Genomic DNA, 26,524 nt, shown 5'->3' with positions numbered 1-26,524 from the left:
AAGCTTCTGTATTAATAATCTAATGATGTCATATATAATAATATATCAGTTAGAGGGACAAAATGAATACTTTTACTTTAATACTTTTACTACATTTAGCTGCTAATAGTTAAGTAGGTAGGTAGGTAGGTAAGTATTTTTCATGCAGGAGTTTTATTTGCAATGGAGTATTTTTATATTTTGTAAGTATTGCTGTATCTGTACTTTTATTTAAGTAAAGGATCTGAATACTTCTTCCATCACTGATTGTTGTTGGTGAGGTTGTAAAATCCACTACCTGAAAGACAAATATTAGGGCAAAAAGTCCAAGGACAACCGTCAATAAGTCTTGGCTGCCATCTACCGGACAAAATGAACAACATTTTGCAAATTGACAAACACAACAGAAAATTCAATCACAAATTTATTTACTGTATGCATTCATAGTATTACAGCATATTCTTGACAAAAGGCTTCGAAATGTAATGACAAAATGGGCTAAAAAGTAAAAGTAGTGATATTAAAGTACTCAACAAGTTTTAGTGTTATGGCATTTTTACTTAACAAATAGTGGTAAAATTAGAAATGTATGTGTCTCTTGTGTCTGTGTGTTTTCATGCTTATCAATCATTTCTGGGCTCCAATAGCTAAAAGTTAATATATTATTGATAATACAACAACAACAAAAAACAATATGAACTATAAAAATACGATAAAACACATCAGATAAAAATGAGCATTGGTTTTAACAAAATTAAGCTATACAGTTACATGTAATGCAATTCTACCAGAGTATTTGAAACCAGTTGGGTGCACTGGACAGAGCAAAAGCAGTTCATATATACAGTGCAAAAAAGTGCTACAGTGGTTTCATTATGCTAGCTGGTGCATTATAAATAAGCTAAAATAGTACACTACCCACTGAAGTCATAATAATTATACTAAAAGCATTGTACAGTGTCATATTATGATAAATCCATAAGCTTTTGTCTGATGGCTGTTTTTCCTATTTGATATTGATTTTAAATTTGAGATACACTAATTTGTGGAATTCAAAACGAATTTTATGTATGGTGTTTGAAGTTAAGCCTTTAAAACAAGAGAAGATAACAGAAAAAGAAAACATTATACAATTCAGACATATTAAAGGTGTTAACACTCTGCAGATTCTTAACTGTATAGACACAGGGAAAATATTCAAAACATCCAGAGAAATATGTGAGTGTCCAGTGTATGTTATGCATTTTGTTTTCTCTGGCGTGTATGTAAATAAATGCAACTCCATCTCAGCCTCATGATCAAGCCATTAAAAATGAAGTTTCCAAAGAAGCATTCAAGTTGCCTCCGAGCTGAGATGTATCATTTTTAGAGAAATGATTGGGCATGCACCTTAAATGATATGCCATTTTTTGCCATACCAGCATTCTGTCCAGTTAGCAAAATACAGTGTAAGCTATTCCAGTGTTTCTTGAAATATTGTCAGTGTTGGACGTATTACAAATCCACTATCAGATGCTTAGAGCTGTCAGTGTTTCTACACGTTCATTTCCAGTGATTAGTTTCCTTATCCAGTTTTATCGCATGTCATCCAGTGAATCCGCCGATATTAGTATGACTCAGGGGTCTTCAAATGTATCGCTGCAAACTACTCCACAGAAATCCTCATTATCACTCCTTAAAGATGATAATCTGTGCAATAGTCTGCATATGCATAACTTGTCTTGTGTAACAATTTGATGTTTCATTGGATGAAACAACTGAGATACAAATGCACAATATTTCCTTCTCTGTACAGTGTTTTTGTTCAGCCTCAAACACAATGCGTTACTGTGGAGGCGCAGGGTTTGCCAGTGTGGACTACTGAGGTATATTCTGAATGCGAGTATGCAACCATTCACAGAGGCCTATAGCAGAATCCAATGATCTCTCCAGTGTATAAAAAGTGTTTTTGTTTTCAGTGGACACTGGATTCAGTATATATACAAAACTAAACAAAACTGTATGCAGTGTCATCTACAGTATCTTAGCCTGGACTTCATTTAGAAACTTGAATTCTGCTAAAATAAAAAATTATGGCTTAAGTATGGAAGACACAGTGATCAGTAATATAAGCTATAAACTCATGGACGTTACTTTCACAATAGCAGTTAACAAATTACAGTGATCTAAAACTGACATTTTCAGTGACAGAAATAAAAAAAAAAAACTTAAACAGTGTTTTAAACTCCAGTGATCACAGCAAGAAGAGATGTCTTAATGCATATGAGGAGGATTACAATGGGGACAGTGGTATATAGTTTGTTCTGTATGAATCGCTTTAAAAATAATGTACAATAATGAGACAAAACCGTATCTCATCACAAATGGAACCACAAAAGAGAAACGTGGTGTATTGTAAAGGCACTGGGGATGCATCATCTTCCCGCTCACACGCAGCTGCTTTCAATGAGAAAATGGTAGTCTGAATATGATGAGGTCTCTCCCTCAGTGGCGCAACTCACTTCACTCTGTCAATGAAAAGAGATAAAAAAAATCATTCACCAGTTCCACCCAATGACTTTACTCATAGTAACTCCCACAGTAAGAACCCAGAGCTGGCACGCAGCGTCTGGACACCTCATATATTCTGGAGGCTAAGTTTACTCACAGACAGGGAGACACGGAAATGATACGTGACGTCCTGGAAAGACAGCACAGGCACTGACCACAGGTGATAAGTCCCCTTAGAGAAGAGTAAAGAGTCAGTAAACACTGAACAGCATTAGATAAAATAATAACTCTAGCTGCAGAAGACACAGAGGGAAATATGTTTTGATTATATGAATAAATGTAACATTATATACCTTTGTTGATGTACTTTGTTCGTTATAGAGCTCTGTCTCTGTGTGGTCGGGGCACAAACGTCCCTTGGTGGCTCCACATTGTCGTACAAACACGCTGTTTGTGGACCTGCAATGAATTAAATTTGCTTAAATATGTCTCTGTGGCCTATAAAGTGTCATATGTAGATACAGTTGGATTTTTTGTTTGTAGTTAGATTGATAATGCTTTATTTTATGGGTTTATTATTTCATATTAATTTCCTATTAATTTTTTAAAAGATTTCAGGAAATAACCATATAATAGAGAAAGAAAAAGAGAGAATAGATAGAATTATTAGTTATTGTAAGTTATTGTAGTCGTATTGAGTTTAAAAGCAGTATTTGATTTTCAATGGATTTCCTTGAAAGAACTCTATTTAAACTATGGATACACCGATCCCATATGACGCATTGATATTGGCCCCGATACTGACCTCATTAAGTAGATTGGGTTTTTGGCCATGACATGACATTAGATACTGTTTCTTTGTCCATGTCATTAAAAAAAATCAATGACATTCATTCATTACTGACTCAATTTTTACCACCACATCCTCTCTCACCTCATGTCACCTTAAATAAAGATTCTAATGAGTTCCACAAAGTGAGGTACGTATATAGATTTTAAATCAGGAGCACTCGTATCGGTATACCGAAAGTTAGATTGTGCATCCCTAATTTAAACCCAAATAAGAATGTATTCATCATTCATTTTATATCAAAAGCTTCATATGTTAAATTTTATTCTTGCCTACAGACAAGTTGCACATTTTTGTTCATCTGACCTGCTTTGCACAGAGTAAAAGGGTTAAGCTAGTTAAGCAGTTAAGCATAATTAATTAATTATAAGGGTACCAATTAAACATTGTCTCACAGTTTTATCTTACATTATTAGTGCTAAATTACTGGTTCTTTCCAGATTTTGTTTTTTGTGTGCAGTTTTGTAGATCATGTGATGTTTGTATACTCACGTCATGTGCAAAGTGATTTGTGAGATGGAGGAATTTCTCTTTCCATGGAGGGATATTGTGTAGCTAAAGTCGCCACAGAGAAAAGTAGCATCAGCACACAAAGACCTAAATTCAAACTTTAAAAAATTCAAACTGTAAAAGGAAGTAAAAACATACAGGCAGATGACAAATTAAAGGAAAAACTGAGTGTAAAAACATAACAAATGTAGATGCTTCCATACAGGGCATGAATGGTTTGACAAATATGAAAATTATGTGAATAATGGCCTTCGCATCCACTAGATCTCAACCCAATTCAACACCTATACTATATGAGAGATTTAGGACCAACGTGCTCTCCACCACCTTACTAAGACACTTGATGTTGTTTTTTCCTTTAATTTGTCTCCTAGCTATACAATGTCAATTTAAGACTAAAGCAATAGAATATACCTGCAGCTTTCGGGTGTTGTGCAGCTTTGTGCTGTGATTTCTTGGTTTGTCTCCACAATATGTAGACTAGCCAGAGAGGGAGCTGACCTTCCTCCTGTGAAAGTAAGAAAAGCTGCATTATGAGCAACTGTACCCATAGCATTCCGCCGTGCAGTATGCAGACGAGTTTTGTTTGCTGTGGTCAAACAACTGGTTTTACTGTGTTTGCATACCGAATATTATATGTGTGGAGAAAGTGCCGTGTCTGGGCTATATTTGTGGATTTACCCTTTGTGTGTAGGCTGCGCTGTCTGCGTGGCACTGGCTGCTGACCCCCAGGCAGACGGTTGGTAGCTCCCACTCCGTCCAGATCTGTAGGCGCAGGCCTTTTGGACTTGGCAAAGTACAATGGCGCTGAGGTGTGACTAAGACGGTTTCTATTGCGGCCATCCTTGTCTATTAGCCTGGACTTGGCCTTCTTATTAATAGTGCCTGGTGTGGGAACCAGGCTGCTAAGATCTAAAGAAAGGAGATAATTATTCAATCTGTACTTAAGACAAATACTACAGGAAACAAATTTTGCTGAGTGGCTTTCTTACCTGGTGTGGATTGGTTGTTGCTTAATGTCAGAACTGTAGCTGATTGGTTGTTTGTGACTGTGGTTGAACAACAAGCTGCAGGATTTTTAAAAAATGACAAGACAAGATCAATTTGAAGTAAAATATGCTTATATTCACTGAGTGAGTTTGTTAATGGCTCTGATTTTCAAGACCACCAAACAGAAAGGTTTGTTCCCTCAGGCCACTTCGCAGGAATCTTTACTCACCTGGTGCAGGGGTGGTGGGCAGTGGAGTATATGGACTCTTGCGTGAGGATCCAAGTGCAGCTCTGGACCTGCACCGATCAAATGCCATAATAAAGTCGGAGCAGAGCTTTAGTTGAAATAATGCTACTCTTAAAAGCTAATAAACTTTAAAGTGCTTAGAAATGTGAGTCATGACCTCCTTTCAGACGGGGCAAAAGAAACACCCAACTAAGCAATCAAAGATAAGACTCAAAGAACAGATCAGAGAAGTAGCAAGAAAGACGAGTGTTGAAGGCGTACCATGGGCAGACAGGCGGACAGAAAGTAACAGTGGCAGTGAAGATGGGCATCCAAGAGATGTAGAGAACACAGGAAGAAACGTAGCTACAGAAAGCAGGAACAGATTATATAGAAAGACATTAAAAAGGAGGAAAGTGGAAAATTGATTTCTTTCACTGTAAACGGAAGTGTCTGTTTCCCACAATAACACATACCCATCTTTCTCTGTGGCGCCTCCTCTGTGGTGAAGAGTCAGTACATAAAGGACGGACATGGAAATGACACTGGAGGGGGACAAATAAAGGTCCAATACATCATCACCATGTCTTTACTGTACACAAATAAAGCAGGTTTGTCATTTATTAATCGCTCCCTATCCAAACACATGTTCTTCCTCATTCTAACCTGAAAGCCATGACGATGACAAGTGCCAGGATGGTGCCTTGCATGAACCTCTGACTGATGCAGCCTTGATCTGGAGGGGAATTCTGCAAAAAAACACAAATTACATAAAAGATGTTCATCCTGCTGTTCACCAACTTACTACTGTTTTGTTTTTGTTTTTTTTACATATTTTAGCAACCACAGACCTTGCTCCCAGATTTGACTGTCTTCTTCTTGAGTGGGCCGCTCCCTGTCCTGCTAAAATAACTCCCTGATTGGCTACATGGAAAAGAATAACAAATATAATAAATTTTTTTAATGTTCAAAGAAGATCCTCTCCGCCAGTGTTTAACACCTGAATATGTGGTTACCTACTGCTCTCACCTGACAGTGCCTCCACTCACGGTGCTCTTCATGCTGTCAAGACGTCGGAGTTTGGCCAGTTTGCGGCTCCAGCGCTCTAGTTCATCTATACGAGTCTCTAGGTTGTCTGTCAGCTTGCACAGCTCCTTCACTGCTCCCACGTTCTCCATGAAGATACGTTCCTTTGGATTTAGAGGGAGAAAGCTGTTAGTGTGTTTGGAAGTACTGTGTGTGTGTACAGTGTATGTATGTGTGTTCATTACCTTGTTGACGACTAACAGGTTGGGAATGGTCTCTCCATTGGCGCACACCACATCACCCCCCTCCTTTACTGCTTCAGGCAAGATTTGTTGGACCTCTTGAGCAATCACTCCTGCAGGAGGATATAACAAGTGCTTGAGTGAAAAAGAGCAGCAAAAGAATGACGGCAAGCACAGATACAAGAAACAGACGTGCAACAATTCACGTACAGCAAAAGACAAACCAAAGACATAGAGGTGATAATATGATATACAGAGTACAAAGAAATGAGATGATGGAACTAAACATTTAAATTTGAGTTATTTATTAAGTTGCACAGTTTGTTACCAGTCTCCGCAGTGTTCTCTATGCCCACGGTGGCAGCAAACTCGGGCTTGTATTGATAATGGACCAGCCTCATCTGAGAAATCCGTTTCAAATTGTCTGTGGTGTCCACCTACACACAGACAGAATGACAATGACATCCATGCAGATGCAGATGGGATGAGAACACGATGTTGCAGATGAAAACGCTTGGATCAAATGTAATGACGAGACAAAACACTAACTCAAAGTTAAACTGTGCAATCAGGGAACTGTGCTGAGCATGGGCATTTGGATGACATGATTCATGACGACAAGCACATGAGGCAAAAAAAAGACAAAAAACACACATGCACACGCACACAAACACACACCCATATACATACACACTGAGTGTCATCCTGACCTCCTGGACATTCTCTTTGGCCCTGATGTCAGACGGGTGTACCAGGGAACCCATGACCTTCACGTTGCCATGGACGACGAGGGCTTCGTCCGGCCGGTCAGTGTTGATGCCGACTCTCCCGTGGTGGTAGACTGAGTCAGGCATTTGGCCACGCTGCCACAGCACCTCGTTGTCACTTTCAAACTGGCCCGGGTTGGACGCCTGTGACAGAGAGACAAAGGAGAAGGCGCAGACAAACTGTTGTTCAGATATTAAAACAATATGCTAAAAAAAGATCCAAATAAGTGCAGTAATCTAACACAAGCCTAAGATGTAAATTTACATCACAGTTTATACAGTAGCTTAATATTTGTTGGAATTCACTGAATACAGCATTGGACTGGAGCATAACGAGGAAATGATTGTGTAGCTTTAAAATAGCTTTTCTAATACTTCTTAAGCTTATACAATTATGATTCATAATTAGAACTCTTCTAAACTATGTATTTTGGAGTGTAAGTGTAATGGGGATCACAGCCACGCAGATAAAAGGAATGGAAAGAGAAAAATAGAGATGTTGAAATCAACATAGTGACTTTGAAGTGCAGAGGGTGTGTACAGAAGATGAAGAGAAAGGTGTCACATTCACAAGGGATATGATTGCTGTAGGAGGCAGACAGACATGGCCAGACGTTACCCTGACGATGATCCTCTCAGACACGTGAGCAGCCACAGTGTAGCTCTGACTGTGGGACTGAGCATGCAGCGCCACCACCAGCATGAAATACCTGTGAGGACAAACACATCAGGAGTGTTTGTGACTACCGGAGCTTTGGATGAGACCAAACTGAATCATTTAACACGTGATGGCAGGTCTTTCACCTCTGGTCCGGGTTTGGTTTGCCCTTCTTCCTCATGTTATTTGCCGTGGTCTCGCTGAAGTGGAGCCGCCCCACTGTGACCTTTGTGACCTGCTCCGGGGGCAAGGTGACCCTAGGAAAAGCAAAATCACATAATGTAAAAAACATTCTCCTACAGCTTCATATTGTTTCTGCTTCGACAAATGTGTTCAGACTCACAGCACTGGCTTGAAGGGTCTCTTGCTGCGGTCAGACTGTGACTGCTCCACGCTGATGGACTGGTTCATAGCCTCCACCTGCAATGAAGAGAACAATAACATATTCACTAAATACACTGTAAAGGTAATGGTCACTCATGTCAGTACTAGATTTGTCACTATGTTCACCATTTTGCCTTCTCTCACTTTTACTCCATTGAGTTTGAGATAGAAGCAGTCGATGGGCTGCAGGCCGTCACTTGTCTTGATGTACTTGGGATCGCCCAGCATGCCAATGTACACTGTGACCTGGAAATGGTTCTTCTTCTGGCAAACAAAAGCATCATCAGCCAGGGAGAAGTTGAAGCCCTTGTCAGCATCAACACGGTAGGTTGGCATCGGACTGAAGACAAGAGAAGAGATTATGACATGAATAATGTAAATAGGAAACATATAATCCTTTATTTTAAAGTGTAGAGTATAAAAGATGTTGCATAATGCAGAGGCTTGCCATTTTTATCACCAGGGGGAGACTCTTGACTCTGTTATAGGGGCTTCTACTTGTTTTTAGGTCCAAACCCTCTGAGATTCACATGTGAATCAAGCATGTAATGTACTTTGGTAATTTTAAAATGCGTATGGGGAGCTAATTTAGAGAGAGTAAAAACTAACACCGCAATTACTCTCTTATGATGCCAACTTATAATCAAATATATTTTATGTAAATAAACTTCTTTTCAATGGTAGGGACCCCCTGCATAAAACCCTTGAGGCCTCTGAGCAACAGTTTTGGTTTTATTGCTTTACTACACAGAGGACCAAGATCTTCTGAAAGACTTAAATTGAATTTAAAACAAATGAAAATCTTCTGTCCAATTACGTAGGTGTGGTATGGTAAATGTTGTGATGGGCAACCAGGTGGTGTTGATAACATATCTGAAAGGTCTTGTGAGTTCACTTTAACCTCCCTCCCTATCTATACTTCTTTCTGTTTTGGCATTGCAAAAGCACAAGTAGGTGTACACTAATTTCTCCCTTTACCCCCTCCTCGCGTTGTCTTTCTAAACCGAAACCCTGTGCTTGCTCACTCCCCCACACAGCTCACCTCTGAGGAATTTGTAGACCTCTGCAACCCCTACTCTTCCACTGCCAATCCTGCTGGGTACTTTGTTGAATTATCTTCTTAACCAATTATGAGTCCTTTCATTTTTGAATCTCTGTGTAGTGCTTTCAGTTCTTTTTGTAACTATGTGTCATTCCCAAAGTAAAAATGTACAAATATGCCAAAAGTAAGTTCCACCCACAGCTCTTTGCAGTTTGCATCATAAAGTGGTGTCCACTTGTTCTGCTGGTGAGGTTGCCACTTAATGCACTGATAGTTTGGGTCCAAGTAGGCGTTGTCTGCATCCTGCATTAAACCTGTGATAAACAGTTTGAAATATCAGCTTTAAGGTCAGACCGATGAATGAGAAGAATGTCCACAACTTTTCTGCAAAAGTCTTTATCTGTGTGAGAGTTAAAGGGTAGATGAGAGCGGGTGAGCTTGAGGTAGAGGAGATGAGGAAGAGAAGAAAGATGCCTGCCTACCTGGTTCTTGTTTGATGATACCTGTGAGGATTTGGGAATTGAGGGTGCTGTTGGGAGAGTCTGAGTGCTTCCTCTTCTTAGCCTGGTGAACAGGGATCCCACTGTGTGAGGAAATGGAAACATACATTACTAATCTTTCTAATAATGTCTTCTCCTCCATACAAACTGGACAGTGCACCCCTCCCACCCTTCTTTCCCTCCCTCCTGTATGTCTTCATGACTCACTCCTGCCCCTGAGGATGCTGCAGCAGCTGATGGAGCATCTGTGTCTGCTGCATGTCTCCACTTCCACTCGTGGCTGGACCAATAGGGTACTGTGATATCATGGGCTCAGGCTTCAGGTACATGTCCCGATGCATGCTGGAATAGTGTCCGTGTGGGAGGGGTGGCGTCGGAGTCATGTGACACATGTTCTCTGGTGTCATGGTCCTGATCATGTGAGGATCTGAAAGGCACAAGGGGGATGGAGCATCATGTTTACATTGTAATAAATTTGTAAATGCATTTAATCGAACACAGAACACAGCTTTTTCTCCTCAGGATTGATTTGTCCGTTTTGCATTTCATCCTGCCAGTTTGCAGTTTGTTTCCTCCAACCTTGGCTAAAGGTATTTTCCATTGTTTCAAACTGGAGGGATGCCCATCAGATAACACTACTCCACACCTTTTTACTAATGGGCAAGACCAACACGGGTGTGTGAGCAGCAAGAGGTACATAATGACTTTGAGAACTGTTGTTGTTCAGCTGGTATTGTAATATTAAAATTTGCGCTTGTTCATTCTCTGAGGAATCATGTAAAAGGGAAATAAAAAACTGAACTTAAACTTTGCATGTTTGTACCTCATCACTTACAATGTTTGTACCTCATCACTTACAATGTAAGTGATGAGGTACAAAATTCACAGTCCTTGTTTTGAGCAAAAATGTATTTAAAAGTTTATCTGAAGCTTATATGAAGCTTCAGCCATCCAAAAACACCAAATCAAGAGGATATCTTTCAAAGTTACAGTCTTTTTAGCACAAATTTCCCTCTTTCTGTAACTATCCCTCTACTGCAGCCAACCATGGGAACGCTGTCCAGGGAATTTTATACTAAAAAGACGGTTACATTGGACGATATCCACTTAATTTGACTAACTCAGACAGCTGAAGCATCATAGTAGCTTCAGATAAACTTTGAAATACATTTTTGCACAAGCAAGGACTGTGGATTTTGTCCCCTATCGCTTAAATTGAAAGTGGATTTAAAGGAGATCTTCTAATGGTCAGTATGAACAGGAAGAATGATTACAACAAAAAAAACCTCTTTGAGTGTTCACATGGACACCTGACTGTTGTTTTAAAACAGACTTGAAAAATTGTGAACCTATCCTTAAATAAATGACAATTACACACTGCACTCAATGTCTTAATATATTGATTTTTTTTGCGCATGAACTAGATTTCCTCCTCTTCTTTATGCTCTGTTAAATACACTGAAGCGATGAGTAACAGATATTGATCTAAACAGAGACGTTGCTGTGACCCACACACACCTTAACGACCTGAGTGGTTTCCTCTGATTCAGTGACTGTCTGAGTGCAGTCTACACATTAAAGTGCCATTTCTGCTTGTTATACTCTCTCTTTTGTGTGTGTTCTCTCACCATCTTTATCTCAATTTGTTATAGGACAAAAAGATGTGTTACTTACCATTCACCTGCTGAGGAGAGTATGGCTCTGAGCTGGAGTCTGGAGGAGACTCAGGTAGTGTCCTAAAAGAATAGAAGGCAATCAGTCTTATATTCACACATGTAATAATATTAGACTGTCAAAATTATACACATCTTTAAAGAAGTACCATGCTTGAAGTTAACAACCTCTCTCTTGTATATTCTTTATTTTCTAAAATGTCTTTTGGGATCAGTGTTAGTATAAATGTTCTTTACACGAGGTTGTGTGCGTCAGGATTTTTTTTTTTTTTTTGCAGGATGTAATTTGACTCTCTCTCTCTGTCTGTTATCAGTCTCCCTCCCCCTCTTGACCAGAAAATGCTTTATTTGAACAAATGAAGCCTAATCAACAGTTGATTGCATAATGGACTGTAGTAGGGTGTGTGTCTGGTTTCATGCTAAAAGAAAACATACTGCGTCATCTCCCGCAACTTTTGCCTGATTCCAGGTTTAAAATGTGAGTCACAACTAGGGTCTTAAATGTAGCAACATTCCTATGTTGCTACATTTTCTCTGTCTTGACCTCCATCAATCTACCCCCTCAGTTCTCTGCTCACCCTGGAGCGTAGTGCCCCCTGTGCTCAGGTTTGACGTGAGCCTGCTGGTGTTGTTGGTGTGGTTGGTGCTGCTGCTGTCCAAGGCAGGGGTAGCTGTGTCGGAGGCCCAGAGATGGACCTGGAGGGTAGGCGTTCTGACAGTTAGGGGGCCCAGGCGGAGGGGCTCCTTGCCTTAGTGGAATAGGGGGGCTCACACCACACACCAACCCCCCAGAGGAGGACACTCCTGCCTGGGGAGATGAGTAATTTGGTCCTGGGGTGCTGTGGACCTCTGAGAAACAGCTGGGAGAAAGAAGAAGAAGGGAAAAAAAACGGGATTAGCCTTATCAGAAAAAACAAATTCCTTTGTAACGACATGATCTGATTCTGTTGGTGCATGTTGTTTTGACGTTGCCAGGTTGGTTTGGAGTCCCTACTGACATGTCAGTGCTATCGTCCTCCTTGCTGATGTACTCTTCCAGGATACTGGTGTCGATGTTGGCTGGCTCCAGAGAACTGGTAATATCATGACCTGTGGTAAAGGGAGGGTCAGGAACATGGAGGGGAGATGGAGAGCATCTGGGATTAGCAATGGGTATCTTTCAGCAACTCCACACACTGAGCTTATGTCGTAATGATTCCCTGTAAGACTTATCTAAGAACATATTATGATGAAATTTTCATCTTCTTTTTCTGAACAAATAGTCAAGATCATATAAAAAGAAAGGCTCGGATTTGCTTACTGAGATTAAGGTTACAAGAGTGACCAACAGTCTAAGTATGTTAGTAGTCAACATTACAGATCACATACTAATGATTCAGTGCCTCTAATTGGTTACACATATAGACTGGAATCACTCCAGTTGACGGTTACTATTTCATACCTTAGCTGCCTTTTTCTCCATTAAAAAAATGTCAACAGTAAATAATGTTACTACATCACAATTACTGAATGAATTACTAAATTAGATTCTCAAGTCTTTTATATGATTATATAGCATATTAAGTCATTTAATAATTTCTTCATGCTCCCCTTACTTCACCCCAGGGTCATTTTCACCCTTTGATAGCCAAAGCCTCACAAATCCCAAACACATGACCCCACTTAATCTTTAAAACACCAACATGTAGAACAAGCACTTTTTTACGCATATATTTAGAGAAGGGTAAATCACATTATGTAAACTAACCCTTTCCTATTGCACACAGAGCCATCTATTCAAATATTACATGAGAGAAAGTCAAATTTTCTTTGATGCTGCCCCTCTTTGTCCTAAATTGCAAATGGAAACAGAATGAGTGTGACTGGGGAGCAGGACGGTGGGGGTGAAGCAGAGGGTAAGGACCTGGTATACAGTGGGTGGGCAGGCGACCCCGGTCTTTCTCCTTTTCTTTTTTTCTCTCTCTTTGACTCTCACACACACAGACACCCACACCCACACACTCTCTGATAGATTAAGCAGCTACTCAGTAGGGAATGCAAGGAATTTTTGTGTTAGCATAGGAAAAAATTCTCCTTTTCTCTGTTTTTGTCTTCGACTAATGCTGCTCCCCTCATCAGACACCCAACAGAAATGTCATGTATTAATATTAATGCCACAGTTCCTATCATCTACACACATTCAGTTAGCCACAAATAGAAATTGAATTAACTGTATCATCTCGCAATACAAGCCCCAGTTTGACAGTATACAACAGTCATCAAACCCACAAACCAAACCACTTGTCTCTACCAATCAGATTTAAAATGCCCTGAATTTTGTTGTTTAACATAATCAATCCTCACGTTAACAATACCTTATTTTCTGAGAAAACGTAAAAATCTTGCACGTTTACACTGACTGGCTTTCTTCACTGGATAGAAACAGGTGGTTAATGTCTCTTAATACGTGCCAGTGCAAGGGGAGAAAAGCAGGATGGTTCCCCTTAAATAAGATCCAGATGTGCACCCCACCCAAAACAGCAGTAAATCTAGGCTGGCAGGCCTGATAACGAAAAATGGAGAGATGGAGGGAGTGGGGAGTGAAGGGCAAGAAAGACAGAATACAAGTTTGATGTCCAAGGATGGAAAGATAGAAGACAGAAGCTACAAGGAAAACTTAAGACAGAGTCCAAGAGAAGTCCAAGATTGAGCACGGTCGAGTTCAAGTCAAGAGTGGCAGTAGACCTGAATCGAAAAAATCAGGGGAATGTTCTCTTTCAAGACTCAGTTGTGTCCATTTGATATTTTTCAATATTTTGGAGGTAGTTATTATATGACCTTTCACTAAACCATTGGATAAAAATATGAAAACTATAAGTGTAGTTTAGTCTGAAGTGATGGGCATAGTGTAAATTAAAATTGCTCTATTTGGAGTCAAAGTCTGGTAAACAACTTCAAATCCAGATGTGTCTGCTATCAGGCTGACTACTAGAAACTGCTATCCAGTTTACAACTGGAGATAACAGTCATGCAAAACCAGTGAAATTATTTTATTTGCTCCACTTAACTATATTGTGGTATGAAAAACTAAATATCTAAGATGCTCATGCTACACCTTTATGTATTAACCAAATTAAATCGCAGTAAAACAATAGTAGCAGTTAAACAATAGTAGTATTTGTACTTATCAGTTAACACTTTCTGCAAACAGATAAGACTATATTGTAATTGCACACTGAAGCTCAAAAATGTCTTTTTTGCAGCCTCCTGTTCTATCCACCTGCCTTTCCCTAAATATATAGGCTGCTGCTGCTTATTAAGTAAGTTGTGTATTAAGTTATATAATTCAAAATTATTAAATTGATGGAAAAAGCACAGTTGGGAAAATTGATCATTGTGTGGAGGCTAAAATAACCATGAGAGGAGCGACAGGCTTACTGTTAATATAGTGAATAAAACCACATTGTGGAAATAAAGAATTTTGTTGGTGAGACAAAAACACAGGACATAGAAGAACTGTGACAAAAAACTACTACTAATTACATAAGAATCCAAGTGTACCTGGTTGAAACCCAAAACCAAAACAGCCAAGTCCAAGTCCTAACAAACCTACAAAACCAAGAACTGTCTCAACAAGACTAGGTAAAAACCTAGTATATGGCTGGACCGTGTATGAAATGCTATTGAAACGGATACAGGAAGGTCAGCCGACCAATGGTGTAACTTCACCATTCAGTCAGTCAGTCAGGGACATTCGTGTTTATAGGGCTGGCCCCGCTGTTGCGGTCCAGCCAAAAATTAAAGACTGGACTTGTGTGTTTGTGTTACATTTGTTCAAAGTCTCACATTTGCAGCTGAACACGTTGATTAAGAACAGATGTTTTTATTTCCTCTTTTCTGGAACTTTCACCAACTACCTAACAATCTGCAAACTACAAACAATACATCTTTTGCTTTTACTGTGCTGGTACAACTAAACAGAAACATAAATTAAGGAACTTTAATTTCTAAATCACTGAATCAGTGAAGTTGAAATTGCTGTGAACTGGATGTGTAACTTTCCCTGTCCTCTATGTTTTCCTCTGTCCAGCTGTGTTCAACAAGGAACAGTGAAATGATTGTCAGAGCAACTTCGATACAGACTGGCCTTTTGAGAGATTAGGGGCTGAGAGGAGAGTGTGTGTGTGTGTATGTGAGCATACGCGTGCATGTTTGTTTGTTTGTGTGTGTGGGGGTTGGGGGGGTTTGCGTATGGATGAGTGTGTGTGTGTGTTATGCCACCATTTCAATGCCTGGGTTGTCAGCAGAGTAATAATCTAAAATGAACACAAACAGAGGACTGAGTGTGTGAGTACACATTAAATGTGGTTTGATTTACATCATTCAATCTAATGCACATAGTTTCTGTTTCCTCACATTTTTAGTGTAAATAGTATAAAAAAGTATAAAATGTAATTTTGTTCTGTTAAAGTTTTATAAAATATATTTAAAGGAAATTGAAAGCTGAAATTTTGAAAGAAAACTTGTCTTCTTAATTTCAATTTTCAACAGATTTTTGCCTCTGCATTTTCCATGCACACACTTGTGTGTTAATAATTAATCTCTCAGAGTAACTTACTAAGGAGGAACAAAGTCCATTTGATCATTAAACAGTTAGACCAGAATGTACTTGGCTGCAAATCCACACATATACACACATACTGTACAGACGGTGGATACTCTTCCCAAAAGTATTACATTCAAATTTTATACAGAACCAACTTTAAAAATTTTGCAGAAAACAAAAATTATATTTGATCATACAACATATTATATAACAGATAGTTGCTTGCAATAAATGAACATGTGCCAGTAGCAAGTGTTAGTCCTATAATCCTAGGCGGTTTTGGAGATGGATCATTTTGAAGTAAGTATATGTTTACTGAGTTTCTGTGTTTCCCAATAGCTACTGACTAATAACAAGCTAATACCTCCCAGTATTCTGGGTAATTGCCATTGAATGTCAAAAAATGAGTAAAAAAACACATGATGTATGTTAGTAATATCAATACAATCAATGCAGATGTACACCAGCAGACAATTTGTCAGCTGTTCTAGAAAATGCATCCGTCTAAGCACGCAGAGTACAGAGTACAATTAAACACATATAAACACAAATGGTAAATTGTGAAAGGAAATATGTCAAATCTACGCTAGAAAGTGTTAGCCTGAGTGTGATCTAGATCTTCTCCATTTGTTTAACAAGACAAGAGCTACCAATAAAAATAGCTTAAAAGAGTGAGGAGACTTGCTATGACAGAGATATTAAGAACAGAAAGTCCCTCATCATGTAGGGACCAAAATAAATCACATCTAGAGAGAAGCAGAGTGGACAGAGCGGCAGAGTACCTGCGCGTAGCCAAAGCATGTTGATGTCCTTGAGAAGAAAACACCTGAAACAGAAGATGAGAAGAACAATTCCTCTCTATTTTTCACATGTTTCCCTACTCGGGCCGAAAGACTTTCTTCTTGCAGACCTGAGAGTCGCAGGTCAGCGCAACAAGTGTGTGTGTGTCTGCGCGTGCATGCCTATGTGCAAAGGCATATTGTGTATGTGTGTGAGAGAAAGGCTAGAATAGTGTTATAATGAGGATTATTCCCCAGTCATGAGAAAGGGCTGTACCAGGCTACCACACACAGCCCTTGTCGCACACAAGCACTGGTCGCACCGGCGGACCTGGCTCAGGAGATTAGAGGAGTGACAAGGCTGGGACCGGGACAAGCAGCGAGGCTGGAAAAAAAAATGAAACATTGCGAATGTGAGGTCGAGTTTAAGGGCTAACACAAGACAGAGTTACAGAGCGTGGCGGGAGAAAGACAAAGCAAAAAGAAGAAGAAGGACATATCAAGGAAGAAAATGAAGATAAGACACAGAGGAAGAAGAATAGGAAGATGTAAACAACAAAGAAGAAGGAAAAAGAAAATATAGAAGAAGGAGAAAAATGAGAAGATACAGAGCAGGAAGAAGAAAAAATCAGTTTGTTACACTGACATCGCTCAGAAGTGAGAAAATCAAGAGTAGATTTATCTAAATATATAATAAAAACTGTATTTTAAATTTTAACAACTTAATTTTACACACAGAGCAATTCTAAGCACCTAGAATAATAATGCCTGTGCTTGTGATAGATAAAGTTACCTGTTAGTATATAGGATGACATTCAGGACGCAGAAAAGACATCCCAAAACACCCTGATTCTGCACACCACTTTTTCCATAACAATGTTGCTCCCAGTCTCTCTTTAGGTTATTACACACATAGGCACACACTCACACATGAACACAAAAAGTGATAAATCTAACAGACTCCAATTCAATTATAAACAACATTCACTGGCTGAGGATTACTCAGTTGGCAGTCAGCACTGATGGGAGGGAGGCACAACAATGAAAAATAAAAGCTACGTGTAAGACCTTAAGCCTGGCTGCTCAAAAACAATACACTCCTCTAACAGCAATTTGCTGTTCAACCCGTAAATCAGAGCAAATGTTTGGTTGTTTCTTGCAAGCGTTCCAAGATGGAGGACAGCCTTCCCAGCCATGATTCACAACTATGGGAGTACAGTGGGACTTAATAGGATTTTTGATTTAGTAACATGAGTGATGAGCTGGTTATCTTTTCAAGGGAATATGGAGTAAGAACATGATAAATAGACCTCCAGATTCAGAGGGTTACGGGGTGAATATGGTCTAAGTTTTATCTCTGGCAGATACAGTTTTATGACAGTATCCTCTGTTGGTACATCCAAAGTGAAATATCCAACAAACTATTGGATGGATTGCCATTACAGCTTGGTACAGATATTCAATGTGCCCAGAGGATGTACTCCAGTGACTTTAGTGATTCTATAACTGTCCATCTAGCGCCACCAGTAGGTCAAAGTTTCCATGTACCCATTCAAATATCTCAACATCTGCTGGATAGATCGACACAAGATTTTTTGCAAAGATTCATGGTTTCCAGAAGATGCATCCTACTGATTCTGGTGAACCCCTGACTTTTCCTCTAGTACTGCCATGAGGTTGACATTTGTGATTTTGAGTGAATGTCTTTGTAAGTATTGGATGAATTTAGATAAAATTTGATGCGGACATTCATGTTCCCCTCAGGATGAATCCTAATCACTTTGGTGATATCCTAACATCTAGTGCCACCAGCAGGTCAAAATTTTACCATCCAATACTGTAGTTTATGACTAAATACCTGTAAAACTTATGTCAATCTCATCAGCCTGAGATTTACTTTGTTTTGTCCTAATTAGCTAAACTAACATAATAAACATTATAGTCTATACAGTGCTAAACATGAGCAATTTAGCATTGTCATTGTGAGCATGTTTGCATTTTGATTTTAGCATTTAGCTCAAAGCACAGTATAGACTGTGTTTATTGCAGTGGCTAAAACCAATAGTTCTGTTTTCTCCAAACCATTGTACATTAATGTTTTAGTTCTGCCACATTTTGTCTTGAGGACCTGCTGAAAATGTTCACACACTACAGGCTGTATGGGTTGCGGTTTAATCAAGTGTTTGGTTGACTTAGGATGGGGCATTACTTGAATTAATCCAACACAATAGCAATAAATGTCATTTTCCTTTGTATGTGCACACATGAGTCCATGAGCGTATGAGCTGTTTGTTGTCTAAGTGAGTCAGAGATGAGAAGGTCAAGTTTTGGGGGGGCGGTGGAGGTTTTAGTTGGGTTTCTCTCAACAGGCCAGTCTCTCTCCACCCTGAGTCTGCACTATCTCACCTCCTCACCCTGTCTGCTCACTGTCACTCTAATGGAGTCAGAGAGAGCGAGAGCCCAGGAAAGGCCAAATACCGAGGAGAAACACCAGTCTCACCTCATTGTGTTTTAACAGCCACCAGGGCTATGCCAGGAATGTACACTGTGCATTAGTGTGGATGTATACATATTTCACTAATCCTATTAAAACAGTTTAAAAGTGCTGAAATCCATTATAGTGCTTTGTATGTGTGTGTGAGTGTGTGTATTTCTGTGTGTGTATCTTTTAGGTATAGGACAAGATGAACATGGATACTAATCTAACAGTCATTTGATATATAAAGTCAAGAACTTATTAAATTTTTTTCACCAATTTAAATTCAAGGTTTATTGCTGAATCCATAGCGTGAGAGACATATAACTAAGTGTTTGATAGGGTTAGTTGAGAAAAAGAAAAAGTTAAATAAACAAATGAATAAAACGCATCTGTTTGGTGATGAAACCATTAACAATCTCCCAAATCGTACAAACTGCAGCACAAAGCATCCAAAGGCAGCACCTACTGTATACTTCTCATGGACAAGTTGACATTTTAGTCCAAGCAAGAGTTTCTGAAATAAAGCCAAAGTAAGAACATCTCTCTTACTCCCAAAGCAAGAATGTAAACACACCAAATTCCTGTCAGATTGGCAAGGAACCTTTGACAGTCATGGATGGATGTGTATATTTAAGTTAACACTTTTGTGTATACTATAATAAAGTGTTAAGTCTCTCTACAGATAACTTATTAAACATAAACCACAGTATGTGTTTTTATGTGCACTTGACTTCTGCTGGACACTTGACATTAAGTTTCTCTGAAAAAAACACCAATTAGTGATGTGGTACGCGGTAAATCACAGTGTGGTGAATAACTCTTAAAACAAATATGGCAAAATTTGATCATCTTGCCTGTGATATGTCAAATTTATTGTGGGAATATGACAGGCAGAATAAAGTTCAAAGAGTCAGAAATATTATCAAATTCTGACTTATTAACTGAACTTATTTCAATCAAGATCTCAAGTTTGCATACACACACAACTGCCATGTACTAGAAAGGTTGGTAAATTTGTAAAACTCTTTTTGAATATGTGGAAGAAAAGTATACAAACTAAAATCTCAGTTATTTAAACTCATTGTATGTAACACTGTATCTGTATGGAACAGATTTCATGAGGATAAATGTAAATTAGTGCGTTTCTGAACTGAACTTTGGTTCTATTTATGGTTGTTTGCATGATGATTAACTCTACATCACTGGTTGAAATCACATTGCTCATGTCTGTCTCTAACACACACATTGTGCCACAGTACCTTTGCAAGACACACCATTTATCTTGACTTGAATTCCTACACCCTTCCAACCCTCCATCCCACCCTCCTCCACCTCGTTTTTTCTTAGGATTCCCCGCTTAACTTGATCTGTTACCCATCACCAGCACTTTTGCTCACTGCACCCGTTAACCCTCCTGCATGCTCACATAAGATGAACAACCAAAGGGGGAACTTTAAGTGAAAAAGAAAAGCATGTGCACGTTAATATTTATATTACCTTAAAGTCTTGTAAGATCACTTGCAAATATAATATTATAATAGTGATGTTAACCACTTGTCATGTACAGTCATCATAAAAGTTTAACAGGTTTTCTGACTCTGAGACAATATGAACACCAGGTAAAACTAGAACTGGTCATTTAAAAAAAAAAAAATAGGTATCTCTTCTTTACTTAAATAAATTGTTCAGAGGTCAAAACGGCTGTGAAAGTGAGAAAATCACTCTTAGTCTAATGTACTTTAAATTATCTGTACACTTCCCTGTATTAATTGGCTACACATAATAATAAGTGAGAACTCTTACCTTCAAAAAATCTCTGTAAAGCTTCTGTTTCATCTACCACGTCCATCCTAGCGGGTCCCACATAAAAAATCCATTAAAGTCTCCCCTTGTCCGAACGGAATCAATTCGGATCGGGGAAACCTTCACATATACATCACGATCACAATCCTGATTATAGTCGTTGTGACTTCTTGTTTTAGTTTACATAAATCCAGCGCTTGGAGAACGTCTTTCTCCTGTTGAGCAACTTGGCACTGGATTGACGTCTCTATATGGCCAAAACGCCGCAAATGACGCTACGTTTAATATCTTTTTAAACTATACTCGTAGGTTTTTTTTGTTAAATTAAGGTGCCAGCAAATATCCACGGAAGAATAACGTTGAAGAATTCCCCCTTCAGGCGGACCTTCACTTCAGCTCCCGCAAGCCACATAATAATCTTTGGTTTATTTTCGCAAAAAACATCATCATGGGGGGAAAAAATCGAGCCGAAAAAAAGATAGAACCTTTAAAATCGTGTGCGTAAAAGTTGCGTGAACTTGATCCCCAAGCCTCTTAGGTTGATTCTCTTCCTCCTTTGCCTCTCCCTCTCAGACAGGATGTGTGCAGCAGAGTCGGAGGAGAGTAGCTGAGGCAGGTGAGGGATGTGCGCTGGGCTGCTGCAAATTTCCCCGGACAAAAAAAAAGTTTCTGTGTAAGGACGCGTCTGTCTTTGGTACTCGATAGTTGGTTTACAATTATCTTATATTAAATTGTGTCATACCATAATATTGTATCATTGTCCTATTTGAGACACATGGTTTAAGATGTGAAATAAAACAGTTTTTAAATATGTTTTTTAACTGAGAAGAAGCATTATCCTGCTCTAAAACAACGTTGTTTCCCTGAACACCTCTCAGTGAAATCTCAAATACACTTGATGGGGATATGACTTAAATTGACTGATTGCCTATTGTAATTTTATTTCTGCTACTTCTGCCTATTCTATATGACACTTATTGCATGTCTGTCCATCCTGGAAGAGGAATCCCTCCTCAGTTGCTCCCCCTGAGGTGTCTCCCGTTTGTTATCTTAAAGGATTTTGGTATGTTAGGTTTTTTCTTATCCTAATCAAGGTGTTGTACAGACCGTAAAGCCCTCTGAGGGAAAATGTAGTTTTGCAGCTATGTGCCGTATGAAAACACTTTAACACCATTAACAAATCACACCAGATCTCAAGGAAAGGATGCCTTGGAAAAACTTTTCAACATATTGTCATGATGTGCAAGTTCAATTTTAACAGTATTTGATGCATGATCCTTAATGCAGATAAGAGATGTTTTCTCTCTGCCTGATCTAGCAGCACAAAAATGTTTGAGAAACTTTTATCTATTTTAGTGATTTAAAACACATCTGCGGGGCCTTTTTGAATTCCTCCAGCTTTAACAAACATACAGCAACAGGAGTGTTTTGTGTCAAGGCTTCCCAAGGGGAGGATTTGAGGGAATGATCCATTTCTCTCACTCTTATCAGCTGCATCCCACCCCCCCTTATAACAATGCCACTGTGTGCAGCCCCCACAGCCTTGACGCCCACCCCCCCCCCCTCCACCCCACCCCTCACCCACATGTGAGATGCTGTTGTGTTGTCTTGTTCCCCCACAGCTGGAGCATCTCCCTCTCCACCCTTCCACCCCTCTGCTTTTCCTCCATTCAACCCAAACAACGCCTCCGTTCTTTCAGCCACACTATGCAGATTGTTTCAGAGGACAAGCAAGAAAGAGAAACAGATAGAGGCTGCAGGGGACAATGAAACAGCTGGCTATGTTAAAGCAGTTCATTTTGGTATTCTATATTTCTTATCTCATGTAACTGTGTCCCAGCATGTGCGTATTTGTGTGTGTGAGAGCGTGTAGCTTACTTGTACTATCTTGTATTTTGTGCTGATGAAAGCTCACCTCCTATTTAAGGATAAAAAGCAAGGTTAATTATTAAATTTTAGGGTTAAGGGTAGGGTTAGGTGTAGCATTAGGTTAGGCATGTATTGCCCAGGGAATAAATGTAAGTCAATAAGTGTGTATAATTCTGAGGTCATGAGTTGAAAAATATGTAGCTTAAAAGCGATAATTTCCTGATGTATGGAAAATTAAGGACTTGGTGGGGGAGGTTATTAGCCACTTCATGTAGTGCCTATAGTGTATTATTATTGCCACTTACCTTGGAATCTGTATTCCAATCGTCATCCATTATTTAAAAATGCATTAATAGATTTTCTAGCCACTTGCAGGCAGTCGAACTAGCTGAAAAAACAAACGACACATTCACCTCATGAAGTTGTTATAACAAAATCCAACAGACATGCAGCAACATTCATTTTCATTTACCTGTTGTATGTAATATTCAGTCCTGTTCGCTCTGCTTTGGTCTCCACCTAGCTGCTAATGCTTCAATATGTTAACCAGTTAGCTAGTCGCTAACTTTGTCTATCTCGTCATTTAGTGCTGGGTTAGGAAGGTATTGTGGGTTTATCAGAGCTTTTTTGCATTATAAACTTGATTAAACAAAAAAAATGATTAGTTAAGCTTTAAAGTTTGTTTGTAGTCAGTTTAACTCATATGTTTTAAAAGCGAGAATGATTTAACGGTTAAACAGGCTAAAACAGCCGTTGACAGGACTATGAACAGTCCCTATTTCCAACGGTCACCTGCCAGCCAGCCAATCAGAAAACAGATAATGGCCAACGCGCAGAAAATAACGCAGTTTACAGCATGGTTTATACCTGCACTGTGGACAGATTTCTAGTCTCTTATACGCCTATAGAAGTCTTTGAAATGAGTATTTCATCCATACATGTCTCCTATTGTTTGCCTCAGCTCTTAGGTTGTAGTTCGTCTCCCAGCCAGTAGGTAGAGACGTTCATCTTTCTGGTTAGAAGTGAGCAAAATGGCGATGCCCGGGTCAGGTAGGAGACGCGTTGCTATGGTTGCTATAGACATGCTTTTTGCATTAACACAGTTTTAATTATTCACATCATTCATAGAAGCATTAAATATAGCAGACAAATATGTTGCTCCTGTTTGGGTTTACCGTGTTAAAGCAAGTACGCTACGTAAAGAAATACGAGCTATAATTTCTTTTTTCTGTCTGTCTCTCTCTCTCTAGGAAGGTCTGCCAGTTTAGTATCCTTTTCATTCAATGCCTTAGGCAAATTAAAAGTGCAACCATGCCAGAAGAACAAAATAGACGTCTTTTTTTTTGTCTGTGTGGATGAATGATAGCCCCTTAACTCCGCACCCAGCTGCCATCAGTTACTTTCCAGATTCTGCTGAAACTGACTACAGTCTACTTTGTCTTCTATTTCCTGTTCACTCTCAGCTTGATCATCAGAAAGAGTAAGTGCTGAACGTACTACAAAGTCCCATGTTTTTCACCCTAACGGTTTGATGTATCTGTAGAGAGGCAGTCATTGTGTGTGTATGTGTGTGTGTGTGTGTGTGTGTGTGTGTGTGTGTGTGTGTGTGTGTGTGTGTGTGTATGTGTGTGTGTGTTGCTGTCAGGCTTGGTGCTGTCTTATCCTGTTGATGCTCTGGTCACTGATGTCAGTCTGCTGTTCCTCCTGGCTGCTCTGGAGTTCCTCCATTTCTTCTGTGGTGAGACAATAGATTCACACATTGAACCATGATCGATGTTAAGGCCTGTCTTTGATGCATGTATGCCGCCACTGTAATATATATCCCTGTGCCTTTGATATAGTATCTTATAGTCCTGAAATAGGCAGTTACAGTTGAAGGACTATGCCAGTTTCTGCAAGTTTATACAATTCAGCTATACTTTATATCACCGATGATCATTTTCCAAAGCAGATCATAGTGTTTTAGATAGATAAATGCATTTCTCCAATGGATGCCCTCCAAGCATCCATTGTTTATAATACAGTACATGTCAATAAAGTGATCTTGCATGAGATTCTCATGACATTATGATTGAAAGACAGGTTGTTTTGAAACCTTTAAACCTTTTTTTTAAAAAATTGTATTATTATTTGGAAAAATGATACAAAAATACATGAGATACAGCCTAATTTTCGATCTTTACATTTTAAGTCTAGAGAAAAATTAAATATTTCTAACAAAGTTTTATGCAAATACAAAAAAAAAATAAATTAAACATGGAGAAAGAAGGGGGTGTTGCAGCTTACATGCATCCATGTCTACATATTCAATGTTTTTTCTTACTGCAAACTTATACTAACTTTTACACTAACCTTGTTTTCACTGTAATAGGAGTTTATGCAAGTAGATTTTTTGTTTAGTGCGAAAATAGGTGGAAACCAAGTGTTGAGTATCAAAAACACACATATCAAATTAAAAACCTGTGGTATGTTTTTTAAAAATTGTTTGCAATAATATAAAACATATGACTGAATATCTTCCATTGCAGTCCCTAGTTAGAACACAACAAATTAAAGTAATGTAAAACTAAAAACTGAAAGTCAGTCCTGTGTCTGCAGGTGTGAAGGGCAACCTGACGGAGAGCGAGGGCTTTATTCTTGCTAACATCTTCATGACGGGGACGACCATCCCGCTGACGGTCTACTTCCTGGTGTGGCAGACATACGTGATGTGGGCAGATGTTGTCATCAGCAGTGTCTTGCTCGTTGTCTACGGCTTAAATGGAATCTTGGCTTTCAGCACTTTAGCCAGAATAACAAGGTCAGTCCCACCTCATACTTCTCATCACAGACATTTTATGTTAAACCCTTCCAGCCATGATAGAAGAGGAAGCTTTTACTGCATCATGTGACATATGAGATCAGAAACAGTTGGTAAAATACCGGTGTCAAATGCAGATAACATACTTAATTATCACATAAAGAGACTGGCCTACATTTTGGGCTCCGTTTATTTTGATTGACAAGATATGCCGACATAATTAGCATCTCATACATATGTTCAGAAAGGCCTGATGCACTGTGCTTTTCTTTTGTCCTCGCTTTTGTTCATGAATGAAAAAAGCCCTGGTTCCCTTTAGGACCTGTTTGAATTATTGATTTGGGTAGCATTCATTCAAGTGATACTGTATACTTTGTACAATATCATCACATCCTCCAATTTTACTCCCAAGATATGGATGGAAGGACAATAATCCAATTTCTTATTCTAAAAAGATGGATATCATTTATTCAGGTGGCAGAGAGCCGAAATAGACTCATAAATCAATGCGGATGCAGACTTTTATAAAAACTGTCTAAAGCAAAGTTCAAGTTTGGACAAGTTCACATAGTTACACAAAGACTGTCTGTGTTTGTTAAGTTTAATAAACCAGGTTTTTATGTGCTACTTTTTGTGTCTTTCAGTGTCTATTCGTGAAAAAGCTGACTCCACATCGTCACGTCACAGCTGAAGTCACAACACGTCTGCACTTCCTTGGTACAACCAAAGATCAAGACTTTGCCTTTAGGACTGAATGTTTGAATATTTCTAAGGATAAGAAGAAAAAATAAAAAGTGACAGTTCATATGTGCTATAAGCATCTCTCAGGGAATTCACTACGGTGCAGGAGGAGAATGTAAATTGTCATAAAC

The 26,524-nt window shown here is 39.1% G+C and overlaps 2 protein-coding genes across 8 annotated transcripts; one reads left to right on the top strand and one right to left on the bottom strand.

Annotated features, from left to right (window-relative positions):
- Positions 1-390: 390 nt before the first annotated feature.
- myrf (myelin regulatory factor) lies at positions 391-23,645 on the bottom strand. 7 transcript variants are annotated; one of them, XM_042412755.1, is made up of 28 exons: positions 23,325-23,645; positions 23,158-23,240; positions 22,862-22,901; positions 12,336-12,426; positions 11,916-12,197; positions 11,339-11,400; positions 9,872-10,091; positions 9,668-9,747; positions 9,364-9,478; positions 8,267-8,462; positions 8,082-8,158; positions 7,885-7,995; positions 7,685-7,790; positions 7,024-7,224; positions 6,642-6,750; positions 6,317-6,426; positions 6,075-6,235; positions 5,897-5,969; positions 5,712-5,794; positions 5,522-5,590; positions 5,049-5,116; positions 4,822-4,896; positions 4,511-4,741; positions 4,244-4,337; positions 3,812-3,874; positions 2,823-2,928; positions 2,627-2,701; positions 391-2,486 (listed from the first exon to the last, which is right to left on the bottom strand). In XM_042412755.1, the coding sequence occupies exons 2-28, from the start codon at positions 23,185-23,187 to the stop codon at positions 2,406-2,408; spliced, it is 3,009 nt and encodes a 1,002-aa protein (XP_042268689.1). In that variant the 5' UTR covers positions 23,188-23,240; positions 23,325-23,645; the 3' UTR covers positions 391-2,405. The 7 variants fall into 7 exon arrangements, with proteins under 7 accessions (XP_042268689.1, XP_042268687.1, XP_042268688.1 ...); XM_042412753.1 differs by having other exon boundaries at positions 9,647-9,747; positions 23,325-23,640; XM_042412754.1 differs by having other exon boundaries at positions 7,700-7,790; positions 9,647-9,747; positions 23,325-23,637.
- A 49-nt stretch (positions 23,646-23,694) lies between these two features.
- Positions 23,695-26,457, top strand: LOC121897949 (transmembrane protein 80-like). The gene is made up of 6 exons (XM_042412765.1): positions 23,695-23,902; positions 24,103-24,119; positions 24,239-24,332; positions 24,498-24,590; positions 25,451-25,652; positions 26,297-26,457. The coding sequence occupies exons 1-6, from the start codon at positions 23,884-23,886 to the stop codon at positions 26,307-26,309; spliced, it is 438 nt and encodes a 145-aa protein (XP_042268699.1). The 5' UTR covers positions 23,695-23,883; the 3' UTR covers positions 26,310-26,457.
- The last annotated feature ends 67 nt before the right edge of the window (positions 26,458-26,524 follow it).

This window comes from Thunnus maccoyii, chromosome 5 (genome assembly GCF_910596095.1).
Source record: "Thunnus maccoyii chromosome 5, fThuMac1.1, whole genome shotgun sequence".
NCBI lineage: Eukaryota > Metazoa > Chordata > Actinopteri > Scombriformes > Scombridae > Thunnus > Thunnus maccoyii.
Note: the sequence above shows the minus strand (reverse complement) of the source record. Positions and strands in the feature narration are given on the sequence as shown.

Bases quoted from the DNA above. Each gene is read 5' to 3' on its own strand.
- myrf (XM_042412753.1), bottom strand. From the start codon at position 23,187: ATGGATGACGATTGGAATACAGATTCCAAG. The intron at 9,748-9,871 runs GTGAGTCATGAA...TTCCTCACACAG, and splicing joins CAGCATCCTCAGGGGCAGGA to TGGGATCCCTGTTCACCAGG. The intron at 6,236-6,316 runs GTAATGAACACA...CTAAATCCAAAG, and splicing joins ACCTGTTAGTCGTCAACAAG to GAACGTATCTTCATGGAGAA.
- LOC121897949 (XM_042412765.1), top strand. The intron at 24,333-24,497 runs GTAAGTGCTGAA...TGTTGCTGTCAG, and splicing joins CAGCTTGATCATCAGAAAGA to GCTTGGTGCTGTCTTATCCT. The intron at 24,591-25,450 runs GTGAGACAATAG...CTGTGTCTGCAG, and splicing joins GTTCCTCCATTTCTTCTGTG to GTGTGAAGGGCAACCTGACG.